The 14,234-nt window shown below is 36.7% G+C and overlaps 2 protein-coding genes across 2 annotated transcripts; both read left to right on the top strand.

Moving 5' to 3' along the window:
* The first annotated feature begins 398 nt into the window (after positions 1-398).
* Positions 399-10,007, top strand: LOC137813883 (transcription elongation factor SPT6 homolog). The gene is made up of 17 exons (XM_068616349.1): positions 399-590; positions 687-785; positions 1,700-1,826; positions 2,253-2,325; positions 2,446-2,599; positions 3,010-3,145; positions 3,226-3,472; positions 3,573-3,782; positions 3,871-3,984; positions 4,081-4,467; positions 4,541-4,645; positions 4,720-5,499; positions 6,059-6,200; positions 6,311-7,485; positions 8,140-8,349; positions 8,425-8,923; positions 9,171-10,007. Exons 1-17 carry the CDS (start codon positions 560-562, stop codon positions 9,719-9,721), a joined length of 5,040 nt encoding a protein of 1,679 aa, XP_068472450.1. The 5' UTR covers positions 399-559; the 3' UTR covers positions 9,722-10,007.
* An 873-nt stretch (positions 10,008-10,880) lies between these two features.
* On the top strand, positions 10,881-13,202 carry LOC137813884 (nascent polypeptide-associated complex subunit alpha-like protein 1). The gene is made up of 4 exons (XM_068616350.1): positions 10,881-11,227; positions 11,822-11,897; positions 12,415-12,545; positions 12,646-13,202. Exons 1-4 carry the CDS (start codon positions 11,168-11,170, stop codon positions 12,976-12,978), a joined length of 600 nt encoding a protein of 199 aa, XP_068472451.1. The 5' UTR covers positions 10,881-11,167; the 3' UTR covers positions 12,979-13,202.
* The last annotated feature ends 1,032 nt before the right edge of the window (positions 13,203-14,234 follow it).

Raw genomic sequence — 14,234 nt, 5'->3', positions numbered from 1 at the left:
TGGCTTGTTTGGTACTCACGTACAACTTTTATAAGTAATTATTACTGTAAATAAAAGATAATTAATCATATCGAATATAAAATTAATTATTTTTCATAATAATGTTGTCTTAATTATTTCAGTTTTGCAAATAAATAAATGAAAAGAAAAGCAGGAAACATTTTTTTTGTTTACATCCTTAAACTTGTCAACTTCATTTTACGTACATCTCAAAAAAACTTTATACTGTTTTGTTTTTCCTCTCCTACCTTCAACGTCCGAAAACACATAATAATAAAGAGTAAAATATTGTATTTGCTTTCTATAAAATATTATATCCCCAATGTTTTTATTTTAGAAAATGAACTTTTAATTTTTATTCTATTAACAAAACCTCTAATATAAATAAATATTATTATTATAAATATAATGCAGAACACCCTCCTCTTTCATTCTTCACTTCCAAACTCAACTCTCTCCATTCGATTCTTCTGATTCGCATTTCACAGCAGTTGCGTTCGTTTCGTTTTGTTTTCTCTATCGTTTTTGTTAATTCTTTGCGTTTTGTAACTCTTCAATCATGGCCAAAGGCGTAATCTCAGACGAAGAAGGTGAACCCTAGAAACTCCCTAATTCCTCTATGCATTTTCATTTTCCCTTCGAAGTTTCTCACATTTTCGGTTCCTTTGGTTGTTCAATGCGCGCAGACGACGTCGAGCTCGACGAGGAAGAGAGGGAACCCATTGATGGGGAAGAATTGGAAGAGGGTCGCGATGTGGATAACGAAGATGAAGACGAAGAAGAGGGTATAGACTTTGATTTGGTCGATATCTCTGAACTATGCGTTGTGTGAATGCTATTTTTTTGTTTTGCTTTTTTTTTCAGTTTTTTATTTGCGGGCAATTTTTTTCAGTGGTGGTGGCGCTTTTGGGTTTGTTAGAAAATTCGAGTTTCAAATTAGGGTTTGCTTTTGTTGTGCTGTTCTGTGGAAGTGAGAGCTGTTACGTGTGGTAAATTCAGAAAGATACTTTTGTTTAGGTACTCAGGTTGATATTGTATGTCTGGAGACAGCTTTAAAGTTTCGACCTTGGTGATCTTTTCATGATACTTTTCTGTGAGGATTAGATTGGTTATCAGGCTGGAACATAAAACTTGAGATGTATATATTCTCGTGCATGTTAAAAAATCGGTTTGGGAATACGTGGGAAACGAGGGAGTGAATTTTGATAGCTTTTTTTCGTATTCCGATGTTTGAGAGAGCATGGAATTCTGTTTAGCCTAGTGAATCATTAATCTTTATCTTCTACTTCTGTTGGATCATTTACCCGTGGCCTTCCCTCACATTCTTCGAAGTTTTGTCTTGGCTTGGGACAATGTTTGAATGGGCAAAGGTGTGGCAGAGAGAGTTTTGAGTGTTGTTTAGTGGTTCCCATAGTGATGCTCATTTTAGAGTTTTGTTTGCTTGTTTGTTCAAATGGTTTTAGAATTTTATGGTTTAGTCCCTTTTGTGGTGTCATTTAATTGTCAGTTGAGAGTTTAGATTTGTTCTTGTTTTGTTTTTGATGTTCTTCATTTTGTTTTTTGCTTGTTATATGAATTTTATCTATCCGATGGTGTCTTATTTTCTGGAGCAAATTATGCGCATAGGATTATCCTTTGACGGGCTTTATGCAATGTCATGTTATTTTTCTGATATGATTTCTTTACCTCCTCACTTCAGAAGGGGAAGATGCATATGAAAATGATGGATTTATTGTGGATGACATTGAGGACGAAGAGGAGCAAGATGAAGAAGAGAGAGCAGACAGTGACGATGAGCGACAAAAGAAGAAAAAGAGGAAGAAAAAGTCCGTTTTCCATCCTCATGTTTTTTTACCTCTGCTTGTGATTGAAGTTGATGAATTTGTATGTTTACAGAAGAAAACAGAATGTCTGATAATAGATAAATATATTTTATTAAATCGGATATATTTGATAATCACTCTTGCATCGGAAACTGATAGGTTTTCCTCTTACAAAACTTTTTACATGTTTTTAGAACGATGTAAATCTTCCTTTTTTAGAAGTTCCATGCACATGGGCTGGTTTCTGTCTTTTTCCCCCTTCTACAGCTTAGTTCTTTCTGTACCCCTTTTGGTGGGAGATAGGCATAGGATTGAAAAAAATTGATTGCCTGCTTTTGTCTGTATTTCTTGTTTAAAATTTAAAACATCAATGATGCTGGTACTTTTATTTCATGATAGGTATTTAACGAATTAATGTCACTATTTTAGGGAAGAGTATGTCCTTGATGAAGATGATTATGAGTTGCTGGAGGACAATAATATAAATATTCATCGGCGGAAGGTTTTGAATTTTTTGTACATATATATTTAATTTTTTTTTATTAATGTTCGAATTTACTGGATGATTACTATATTTTATGTACAAATTTTCTAAACAATATTTTTTTTTATAATTCCTAAGGAGAGCAAAAAGTTCAAGCGGCTGAAAAAAGGCCGGAGGGACACTGAGGAGGAGCCCTCTGGGCTGTCTGATGAGGAGGAGTTTGTTGGAAGTGGTAAAGTTGGGCGAACTGCTGAGGAGAAGCTTAAACGCAGTTTATTTGGGGATGATGAAGGTATGCTCTGGTTATGGTTGTTTATGCTTTTGGTTTTTCACTGACAGTACTTTATTGTTGTTGAAGATTACTTTTCACGGACATTTTAACTTTGAAGATCAATTTTGATAGAAAGAGTTTACTTTGAATGTGTAAAATGTTTTTTGAAACTAAATTACCAAAATAGTATTGAAGTTATTTGAAAATTTCCTCAGATGTTAATGACGACAAAATAGTAAATTGTAAATTCTAAGTAAAAGATGTGAAATGTATATGTCCTGATGCATTCTGGTTTCTCAATTTATGTTTTTGGCGTTGTAGCTGGTATAATAAACTCTTAACACCTATTGTGGAATTACGTTGTGTATGCCAAAGGTAATTCCTACTCCAGTAACCAAGCACTTGCTTACTATGCATTCCATGAATTACAGGAGCTCCACTTGAAGACATTGCTGAAGAGGAGGAACAAGGAGAAGAAGAAGAGGATGCTGACATTGGAGAAGATGATGAAATGGCCGACTTCATTGTGGATGAAGAAGAAGTTGATGAGAATGGAGCTCCTATGAGGTATTTTAATTTTTTTTATAGTTTTTTTAAATTAAGAATCAATTATCTGATCTAAGGATCTGTTATGGCATTCTATACAGGCAGAGGAAACTGAAGAAGAAGAAAACCAGGCAGGCTCCTGGAGTCTCTTCCTCAGCTCTACAAGAAGCTCAAGAATTATTTGGTGATCCAGATGAGTTGATTCTGAATCGCCAGAAAAATCTTGAAATGAGTGAATACAGAGAGACTAGACTTGAAGATGAATTTGAGCCTATTGTTCTGTCTGAGAAATATATGACAGAGCAGGATGATCAAATTAGGGAGCTTGATATTCCGGAGAGAATGCAGGTCATCTGAGATCTCTATGGACATAGATAAAAATTTCCTGATTATTGAAAAGTACTTTTTGTATGATGAACTGTTTCTTATTTTATTTTTTATTTTTTAGATATCAGATGAAAGTACTGGTGCCCCGCCATTGGATGGAAGTAGTATAGATGAAGAGAGTCAATGGATAGTTAATCAACTTGGAAATGGAGCAGTCCCTTGGATTTCCAAGAAGATCTCAAACTCCCAAAATAATGAAAAGGACGGCCTACCGATCAACAAGGATGATATTATCAGATTTTTGGAACTGCATCATGTGCAAAAGTTAGATGTCAGTAATATACGATCCATAGTTTTTTGCATGTATTGTTAGTTTAATGATATCTTCATTTTCGTAAGGTGAAATTTTCTGTCTTTAGATCCCTTTTATCGCAATGTATCGGAAGGAGGAATGCTTAAGCCTATTAAAAGACCTGGAGCAACCTGAAGCTGGTGACGAGAATGACAAGACACCTACTCTGAAATGGCACAAGGTCTGTGAACTTTGATTTTGGTAGTCTTTTGTTACTATTATGCAGTATGGTAATTTTGTTAAAATTCTGCTAATGGATTCATTGTGCACTGTGTAGGTTCTTTGGGCTCTACAGGACTTGGACAAGAAGTGGTTGCTGCTTCAGAAGCGGAAGAGTGCCCTTGAGTCATACTATAGTAAACGTTTTGAAGAAGAGTCCCGTCGCGTGTATGATGAAACGAGACTAAACTTAAATCGTCAATTGTTTGAATCAGTCATGAGATCACTGAAGGAAGCAGAGTCTGAGAGGGAGGTTGATGATGTTGACTCCAAGTTCAACTTGCATTTCCCACCAGGTGAAGCTGGTGTTGATGAAGGGCAATACAAGAGGCCGAAAAGGAAGTCAATGTATAGCACTTTCAGTAAGGCAGGTCTATGGGAGGTTGCGAGCAGGTTCGGGTGTAGTCCTGAGCAACTTGGATTATGTCTAACTGTAGTTAACCTGGTAAGTATGCTTTGATTTGGAACTGCTGTTTTTTTGACCTTATACTAAATATTTTGTTCTCCATGCCCTGTAGCAAGAGTTGGAAGATCCAAAGGAAACACCTGAGGAGATGGCTTCTAACTTCACATGTGCTATGTATGATACTCCTGAAGAAGTACTTAAATGTGCCAGGCACATGGTATGGATCTGCAACTTTATTCTTAATTATTATAAGGGAGCCACTGTTTGATCTTTTTGGTTATTTTGTTCTAGGCAGCTGTTGAGATAAGTTGTGAGCCAAGCATTAGGAAACATGTTCGTAGCCACTTTCTTGATCATGCAGTTGTGTCAACTTGTCCTACTGCTGATGGAAATACAGCAATAGATTCTTTCCATCAGTTTGCTGGGGTGAAGTGGCTGCGGGAGAAGCCATTGTCTAAGTTTGAAGATGTGCAATGGCTCCTCATTCAGAAGGCCGAAGAGGAGAAACTCATTCAAGTTACTATTAAGTTGCCTGAGGAGTATCTTAATAAGTTGATAGACCAATTCAACGAGTATTATATTAGTGACAGTGTTAGCAGATCTGCTCAACTGTGGAACGAACAGAGGAAGTTGATACTGCATGATGCCATTTTTCGATTCCTTTTACCATCAATGGAAAAAGAGGCAAGAGGTGTATTGGCAAGTAAAGCAAAGAATTGGTTACTCATGGAGTATGGGAAGGCATTATGGAATAAGGTTTCTGTGGGACCTTATCAACAGAAGGAAAATGATCTGGGATCAGATGATGAGGCTGCTCCAAGGGTAATGGCATGCTGTTGGGGCCCTGGAAAGCCACTAACAACTTTTGTCATGTTAGATTCATCAGGAGAAGTGTTAGATGTGCTTTACACCGGGTCCCTTACTTTTAGGTCACAAAATGTTAATGACCAACAACGGAAAAAGAATGACCAGGAACGAGTGTTGAAGTTTATGACGGATCACCAACCACATGTTGTTGTTTTAGGAGCAGTTAACTTGTCTTGCACCCGTTTGAAGGAAGATATATATGAGGTTAGCATCTTGGTTTCTGTGTCTGTGTGTGTTGATGAAATGGTTTGTGTAATTGATACCAATCCCTGCGTTGTTTGAATTCCTGTACCATTTAATTGTAATCGGCTAACCATACATGCAAATGGGAATGATCCAGTTCTCAATCCTATTTTAATTGCCATACTGCCCCCTCTGACAAATTACGCACTTTGTGATTTCAATTGTTTATAATATATATTTTTTTCTTAAATACACAGTTTGATTATTCTCCTGCTCATCCTGTGGCCCTATAAAACATGTACCTTGTGGAATGAACTTTTTTGTTAGTAAAAGTTAATTATTAAACACATTGCTCAATTAAATTGGATACCTGCACCTCCTGGGTAAGTTGATTATACATGATAGTTATATTTAAGCTGTAATAAATAGCCCGAGTAACCGTGTCATTAGTTCATATTGTTCTAAGTTATTTGATATGATTGGTCCTATAGGTTGTTTGATTCATGTATTCTTCTCCACGTATTGGGAAAGCTCGTGTTATATGGTGGGTGTTACCATTGGTTTGCTCTACTTTTATCAGGTTATTTTTAAGATGGTTGAGGAAAACCCTAGAGATGTGGGGCATGAAATGGATGGGCTCAGCATTGTCTATGGAGATGAATCTCTTCCCCGTCTTTATGAAAATTCTAGAATTTCCTCAGAACAACTTCCTTCACAGCAAGGTACATATTGATTTGATTGTTTGCTTTGTTCTTTATTTAAGGAATCCCATATTTCATACTATTTTTCTAGCATTGATAGGCATAAGATTATGTTTTTCTTACTTAAATAGGAATAGTGAGGCGGGCTGTTGCTCTTGGCCGTTATCTCCAGAACCCATTGGCAATGGTTGCAACCTTATGCGGACCTAGAAAGGAAATCATGTCATGGAAATTGAGCCCTTTAGAGAGTTTTCTCAACCAAGATGATAAATTTGCAATTGTTGAGCAGGTTATGGTAGATGTGACCAATCAGGTTGGCTTAGACATTAATTTAGCAATAAGTCATGAGTGGTTATTTGCTCCATTACAATTTATTTCTGGGCTTGGTCCAAGGAAGGCCGCATCCTTACAGAGATCTTTGGTAAGAGCTGGTGCCATTTTTACACGGAAGGACTTTCTCACAGAACATAAACTTGGTAAAAAGGTGTTTGTCAATGCGGTTGGTTTCTTGCGTGTCCGGCGAAGTGGGTTGGCTGCTAGCAGCAGCCAATTTATTGATTTGCTGGATGATACAAGAATTCATCCTGAATCTTATATTCTTGCACAAGAGTTGGCCAAAGATGTGTATGAAGAAGATGGAACAGGTGATGCAAATGATGATGATGATGCACTGGAGATGGCCATAGAGCATGTGAGAGACCGACCTAGTTATTTGAAAAACCTTGATGTTGAGGAATATGCTTCTGGGAAAAAACGTCAGAACAAAATACAAACTTTCTATGACATAAAAAGAGAATTAATTCAAGGTTTTCAGGACTGGCGAAATCAATATGAAGAACCAAGTCAGGATGAGGAATTCTATATGATTTCAGGTGAGACTGAAGAGACCCTTGCTGAAGGTAAAATTGTCCAAGTCACAGTTCGAAGAGTACAGGCTCAGAAAGCAATATGTGGGCTCGAATCTGGAATGACTGGAATCCTCATGAAGGAAGACTACACAGATGACTGGAGAGATGTAATTGAATTATCTGATAGGGTACATGAAGGTGACATGCTCACTTGTAAAATCAAGTCAATTCAAAAGAATAGATATCAAGTCTTCCTTGTTTGTAAGGACAGTGAAATGAGAAGTAATCGATTACAGAATAATCGTGATATTGACCCCTATTACCATGAAGACCGGAGTTGCTTTCAGAGCGATCAAGACAAAGCTCGGAAAGAAAAGGAACTTGCAAAGAAGCATTTTAAGCCAAGGATGATTGTTCATCCACGCTTCCAGAACATAACTGCAGATGAAGCAATGGAGGTTTGTTACTGAGTATTTCTGTTAAATTTTGTATTTTATTGACCTTATTTTTTAGAATCATATTAGGATCTTTCAGAGTTGTGAAATTGTTTTTGTTGTGTATGCACATCCTGTCATGTCTTGGAAGGTGGAAGTTAGATGTCAGTCCTTGGTGGCAATTTTTTTTCCTGATTGCCTCACATTCAATTGGTTGAGTTGGCGTTGGTTTGTATGGTCAAATTGGTTGGGTATGATGACTTCTAACTGATTTATGTAATTGAGATAGATGCTTACATATGCTGCCCTGGACCTTTGACATTCTATGCCCAATTGCAATATCAACTGGCTGTCTTCCTTGATGACTTCACAGTAATATTTCCTTATTTCATTCTATTGCTCACTGGCTGCTTCTTGTTTTGAAGAATAAATGAATTTTGCTTGTTTGACTGTTGATTTTTAGAAATCATAGAATGAAATAAATCCATTGGTTTCTTGTTAAAATTTGTGTGGGTTCAGTGTGATGAACTTAGAATTTGGTAGGTTTTTATCTTTAATGAAACACCATTTCCTTGCAAGTAGTAATTAAAAGAAAACAAAATCTTTATATTTTTTTCTTTATAAAAAATTTAATGTTAAATTTGTTGCTAGCTTAGCTATGCTTTTGTCTCTATGCAGTTCTTGTCTGACAAAGATCCTGGAGAAAGTATTATCCGTCCTAGTTCACGAGGACCTTCATATCTTACTTTAACTCTTAAAATTAGTGACGGAGTATATGCCCATAAGGATATAGTCGAAGGTGGGAAGGAGCACAAGGACATTACGAGCTTACTCCGAATTGGGAAGACACTAAAAATTGGTGACGACACTTTTGAGGACTTAGATGAGGTAAAGTTCCCAAAATTTTCTGGATGCACTGCTTATGATTATATGGCTAACATTTTCCCGCTGGTTGTTGCTTAGGTTATGGACCGTTATGTAGATCCGTTGGTGGCTCACTTAAAGACAATGCTAAATTATCGCAAATTTCGAAAGGGTACAAAATCAGAAGTTGATGAACTTTTGAGGATCGAGAAAGCTGAGTATCCTATGCGCATTGTCTATAGTTTTGGCATCGCCCACGAGCATCCTGGCACATTTATATTAACTTATATAAGAAGTACGAATCCACACCACGAGTACATTGGGCTTTACCCAAAAGGATTCAGGTTCAGGAAAAAGATGTTTGAGGACATCGATCGGCTTGTGGCATATTTTCAAAGACATATTGATGATCCCCAGCACGATTCAGCCCCCTCAATTAGATCAGTTGCTGCTATGGTACCAATGCGTAGCCCTGCAGCTGGTGGCTCGTCTGGGCCATCTGTTGGCGGTGGCTGGGGTGGTGGTTCAAACAGTGAGGGTGGTAGGAGAGGTCATTCTTATGATAGGGATCGATCTTCTACTCCTGGTTCCAGGACAGGTATATTGATTTAATTTTTTTTTATTTTATCTGTAGTTTTTTAAGTTTTCATATATTCTAGTTGGATGTTGAACTAATTAAATTATTTATGTTTAGTTATCTAATCTGTATGATCTTGCAGCTTTGCTGGGTTAATTGAGTATAGTTTCACATGTTATTCAACAAGTTTTCACTTGTAATTTTTCCAGTAAGACCTGACAATTTTTTTAACCTAAATTTATGTCCTTATTTATTTTTTGTTCTATAGGACGTGGTGAGTATAGAAACAATGGGAATCAGGACGAACATCCTAGTGGGGTGCCTCGTCCATACGGTGGTGGACGAGGACGTGGTCGGGGTCGAGGTTCTTATAACAACAGAGGACACAACAACAATGAAAGGCAGGACTCTGGTTACGGGGGCAGCAGGTGGGGTTCTAATAATACAAAGGATTCAGATGATGGTTTAAGCAGTTTTCCGGGGGCCAAAGTTCAAAATTCTCCTGGAAGGGAAGCTTTTCCTGGTGGTTGGGGTGGTGGAAGTGGTGGTGGAAATGGTGGTGGAAGTGGTGGTTGGGGAGGTGGAAGTAGTGGTGGAAGTGGTGGTGGAAATGGTGGTGGAAATGGTGGTGGAAATGGTGGTGGAAGTGGTGGTTGGGGAGGTGGAAGTGGTGGAGCTAATAACAATGACAATGGTGTCTGGGGACAAGAGACTGGTGGTCCAAGTGATGGTGATCAAGGAAGCTCCGGTTGGGGAGCTGCCCCCAAGAAAGCAGCAGCTGGGAACGGATGGGGGTCTGGAAATTCTGGCGGTTGGTGAAGTCACACCTCCGAAAGCTTAGTTTAGCTTTACTAGCAAGCAGGCTGTAGGTTGATCATGACGTCATTTTGTAATCAATCCTCTTTTTCCCCCTGAAATGGATGGATGATGATATTTGGGTAGGTTTCTTTTTGCAATGTAATGAATTCGGACTGTTTCCTTCTACTTGGATCCCTGCTTGTGTGGGTGGTTGGGGACTGTCATATGCAGAGCGCCGCACATGTTCATAATGATTATATCAGTTGCATCACAGTAGAAATTAATGATTTGGATTTCAGGGGAGAAATTAATGCTTTGGATTCCTGATGAGTTATGAAGGATGCACTTGAATACCAAATACTGAAATCGAGTCTTCAAAGACCCTCATATTTGTTTCTAAATATTCTCCTAGAAGCTCTTCACCAGATAAATAACTGACGATTAACAATGGGAAAACGAGGTTACGCAACAACAATCACTTATAAAATAAAAAGAAAAATCCACTGTCCTTCGCTGTATAACAAATCCTTTTCGTACAAAACGTCTTATCTCAATTTACAATAAAATGTTTAATCAATGCTTACCACACAAAAGGTAACCCTCTAGATGAAAAGTCTAGTAGTATATCAACATACTCTAGTAATGAGGGATCAGCCTTTATAAAACAAAGCTTACTATTTCTTTTATATATCAGGTGAAAAGAAGTTATGATAAAGGCTGTCAATGGTCAATGCTTCTTTCTTGTGTTTCCTTCATTTCATCATATACTCTAAGTGATATCGTTTTACGTTAATATAATAATAGCAATATTCATCATATACTACGAAAATATTGTTTATTTATAATCTCTTATCTGTTCTTTTATCTCTCGGTGAACTTGAAGGTTTTCCATTATAACAAGTCAATGAATAATCTTTGTAGACATTAAAAAATTATTGAAAGAATTGACAGATTATTTATTGACTTTCCTATACCCACACTTAAAAGTTGAACTTCTATTATTATTGCTTAAAAGTCGAACAACTTTTTTATTATATCAAATTAATTAAATGAGTGTTAATAACATACCTTTTTATTATTGATAAATTATTCTTAAATTTTTTTATATTATTAAATAACATAAAGTCTAAAATTTTATTTTTGATAGTTTTAGCTAATAACAAAAAATATTTAAAATAATTTGTATATTTCTTTTGAACACATTACATGTAAATTTAAAAATTACCTTGAATAGCGCCTGTTGAACCAGGTTTTTAATTTGTCGTGGCCTGTGTTAAGATAAGTGAGAGTCGTTCTTCCGTACGAACCGCACCCAAAGAAAGGGATGCAACGGGTTTAATTGGGTCAACCCGAGTTAGTACTATAAAACAATAGTTCTAGGGTTTTCGGGTGTTTGATATGTCCGTGTTGTATGCATAGAAGAACCAGTCTGTTACACTAAAGCGTCAAACACCTAAAAAGATCGCTATGACAGCTCAGACTCAAGAGGATCTTCTTGCGGCTCACCTCGAACAGGAAAAGATCCATGTAATGATCAACACCTTCAGTATTACATCTTTGCTTTTACTCTTAATTTATTTTTTAAGTCATATAAGTGTAGGTTAACATATTGGGCAGAGTGCAGTTCTTTAAGATAATTTAATATTTTGTGGCAATTAGAATCTAAAGGACCGTGTTACTGTTAAGGATTTCTGTCTGATGAGAACATTGAGGTTTTAGAGGACATTGTTTGTTTTGGAATTCAATGACTTACTCGTATTTTAGTGTTCATTAGATTTTCGATTAGTTTTAGGGAATGTGGACATGCTAGCATTCAATTTGGTTTAAGGTTTTTGGGGTTTTAAATGTTACAGCTATTTGTCTGAAAACAAGTTTATGATCTTTATACCAAAGATAGGAGAACAGCTCGATCTTTTAAAATGAATGGACACTTTGGCTTTGTTTGAAAATTAGACTTTCATTAACTTCTGCTGATTTATTGTTAAACCTTTAGTATTTCCTAATGATGACCGAGAATTCGTTAAATGTAGCCACCAAATAACTGTTTTACCCGACATATTTAATGGCCTACTATTTGCTTTGTTTTTTAATATCCTGAACATTTGAATAATATATGTGTAGGATGACGAGCCTGTAGTTGAGGATGAGGATGAGGAAGATGATGATGAAGACGATGAGGATGATGACAATGCTGAAGGTAAGTTGGCAATTGAGATTAACTGGAGTGGTGTGGATGATAGACCCACTTTCATTCTTGAATTTAGCAAATGTTTGCTTGCATTCTTCGTTTGAATTAGTATACAGCACGTAGAATGTACAAGGTCGATAAGATTTATTTTGGTTGCTTTTATACTCTCAGAAGTGATCTTAAAATAAGAAATTTATTCTTGAAATTTTTGGTCAATATTTTTCAATTTCCTTCTTTTTTACGGGGCCTTGTTTAACAAGGATTTAATCATCATGGTTTCAAAGTTGTTCAATATTTTTACGTAACGAGTGTTTTAACTAGTCATGCCAGTGTATAAGTCGTGTGAAATTTACAGGCCAGTTTAATATGATGTTAAATAAAAATGAAAAATCATGTAGATTGTGAAGAGCCTTTGTTCTGTACAACTAAGTTAATGATGTACTCTATTTTTTATTACATGAATTGAAGTTGCATTGATGGATACAATGTAATTCATAGTCTGATAGCAATATGGATTCGATTACAGGTCTAGAGGGTGATACATCTGGTAGATCCAAGCAGACCAGAAGTGAAAAGAAGAGTCGCAAGGCAATGCTCAAACTTGGAATGAAGCCTATTACAGGTGTCAGTCGTGTGACTGTCAAGAAGAGCAAGAACGTTAGCACTTTGACATTTATTTACCGATTCTAACTTTTCATTTTTTCATCTATTTTGAATTGGTCAAAATTGAATTTTTTTTTCTGTTTTATTTGTTTAGATCCTTTTTGTTATCTCAAAACCGGATGTTTTCAAGAGTCCAACTTCTGACACATACATTATATTCGGGGAAGCAAAGATTGAGGACTTGAGTTCACAGCTACAGACTCAGGCAGCAGAACAATTCAAGACTCCTAATGTGAGCAATGTCGGATTGAAGCCTGAAACCTCTGCTACTGCTCAAGATGATGAAGATGTGGACGAGTCTGATGTAGATCCCAAGGATATAGAGTTGGTGATGACTCAAGCTGGTGTGGTAAGATCAAGAGCTGTTAAGGCCCTCAAAACTGCCAATGGCGATATTGTTGCTGCCATTATGGAGCTAACTAATTGATGGTCAGATTTGGGAGAATTTTAGAATTTGAAATGTGGAGCGATTTTTCTGTCAGTCAAAATTTTGCTCTGTTTGGAAAGTGGTTTGCTAATATTTACCTTTGCTTTATTTTATTCTCTTTGTAATTGTCGGCATAGGAGGAAAATACTATAGACTCGTTCTCTACAATTGTATGTTTCTTGTCAAGAATGGCAGTCATAATCAGCAGCTATCTAGTTTCTATATTAGTATGACTTAAAAACAAGTATGTGGTGCTCCTTCTGCACTATAAGCAGGGTCAAATAAAAAATGGTTGAAGGTGGCCTGATTTCATGACATTGCCACCGAAGCTATGTAGTTCAGACAAGGTATCTCGCTTGGTGAACCTATGGTCAAGGGATGTGGTCGACGCACCAAACCTGAATTTGTTTCCTTTGGCTAGGATAGATGAATTGGTTACAGACAAAAAAGATATGGGTTTTGTTTCAAAGGGTGTGTCCAAGCCGTCCTAAAAGAAGTTTCTTGCATCTTTCCAACACAGAATTAAGTTGACAGACTTCTGAAATTATTTCCCATCAAGCAACATCAGTTAGGGAACAGTTTCAAGTACTGAGCAAATGAGATGATAGTGATAGATATGAAAAATGTTTAGCATAGCTGGATGAAGAGCCACATAGAATCCCCATGCGATGCTGTTATCAGAGATTGTCGACGTTAGTGAGGTGGTTCTTCTATCTGCAACATTACCGCTAAAGCATATTCTTGCTTGGCACGGTGCTTGACACTGCTAGAGCCGTGGCAAAGAGGTGTAATGCTTTACCAACATTTTCTAAAGCTCTTATTTGAACATTCTTTCTATTATTAGTTAAAATCTACTGAAATTATAATTTTGTATATCTCAATTCTTCTATCACAAGCTTTTCTGTTTTTGTAGTTCTCAATGAACTTTTCATTAACAGTAGAGTGTATTAAAACGAGTGATAAAAAAGTATGTTAGTTCTTCATGAATCTTGATACATGTATGATTATGTTATTTTGTTTCTCTCTTACAGACCAAATTAAGGGTGATAATCAACCCTAAGGTGTACGGGCTCGGTTTAAATACGGTAAAAAAGTCAGTTTGAGATTGGATAATTGGAAAATTCTTCCTGCACATCCATGCCTTCTTCTTGTACCTGAAGAAACAATATGACAAATTACCATCTTTTTCATTGAGCACCCCTCTTCCCCTCTCAGTTGTAACAACTCTCACCTCAAACTTTCACCGTTGCAGCAAC

Source organism: Phaseolus vulgaris, chromosome 1 (assembly GCF_000499845.2).
Source record: "Phaseolus vulgaris cultivar G19833 chromosome 1, P. vulgaris v2.0, whole genome shotgun sequence".
Taxonomy (NCBI): domain Eukaryota; kingdom Viridiplantae; phylum Streptophyta; class Magnoliopsida; order Fabales; family Fabaceae; genus Phaseolus; species Phaseolus vulgaris.
Note: the sequence above shows the minus strand (reverse complement) of the source record. Positions and strands in the feature narration are given on the sequence as shown.

What these genes read in the sequence shown, in the direction of transcription:
- LOC137813883 (XM_068616349.1), top strand. Translation starts at nt 560, where the DNA reads ATGGCCAAAGGCGTAATCTCAGACGAAGAAG. An exon ending in CTACTCTGAAATGGCACAAG is followed by an intron (nt 3,985 to 4,080) that starts GTCTGTGAACTT and finishes TGCACTGTGTAG; the next exon opens with GTTCTTTGGGCTCTACAGGA. An exon ending in ACAACTTCCTTCACAGCAAG is followed by an intron (nt 6,201 to 6,310) that starts GTACATATTGAT and finishes TTACTTAAATAG; the next exon opens with GAATAGTGAGGCGGGCTGTT.
- LOC137813884 (XM_068616350.1), top strand. Translation starts at nt 11,168, where the DNA reads ATGACAGCTCAGACTCAAGAGGATCTTCTTGCGGCTCACCTCGAACAG. An exon ending in GGATGATGACAATGCTGAAG is followed by an intron (nt 11,898 to 12,414) that starts GTAAGTTGGCAA and finishes ATTCGATTACAG; the next exon opens with GTCTAGAGGGTGATACATCT. An exon ending in CTGTCAAGAAGAGCAAGAAC is followed by an intron (nt 12,546 to 12,645) that starts GTTAGCACTTTG and finishes TTATTTGTTTAG; the next exon opens with ATCCTTTTTGTTATCTCAAA.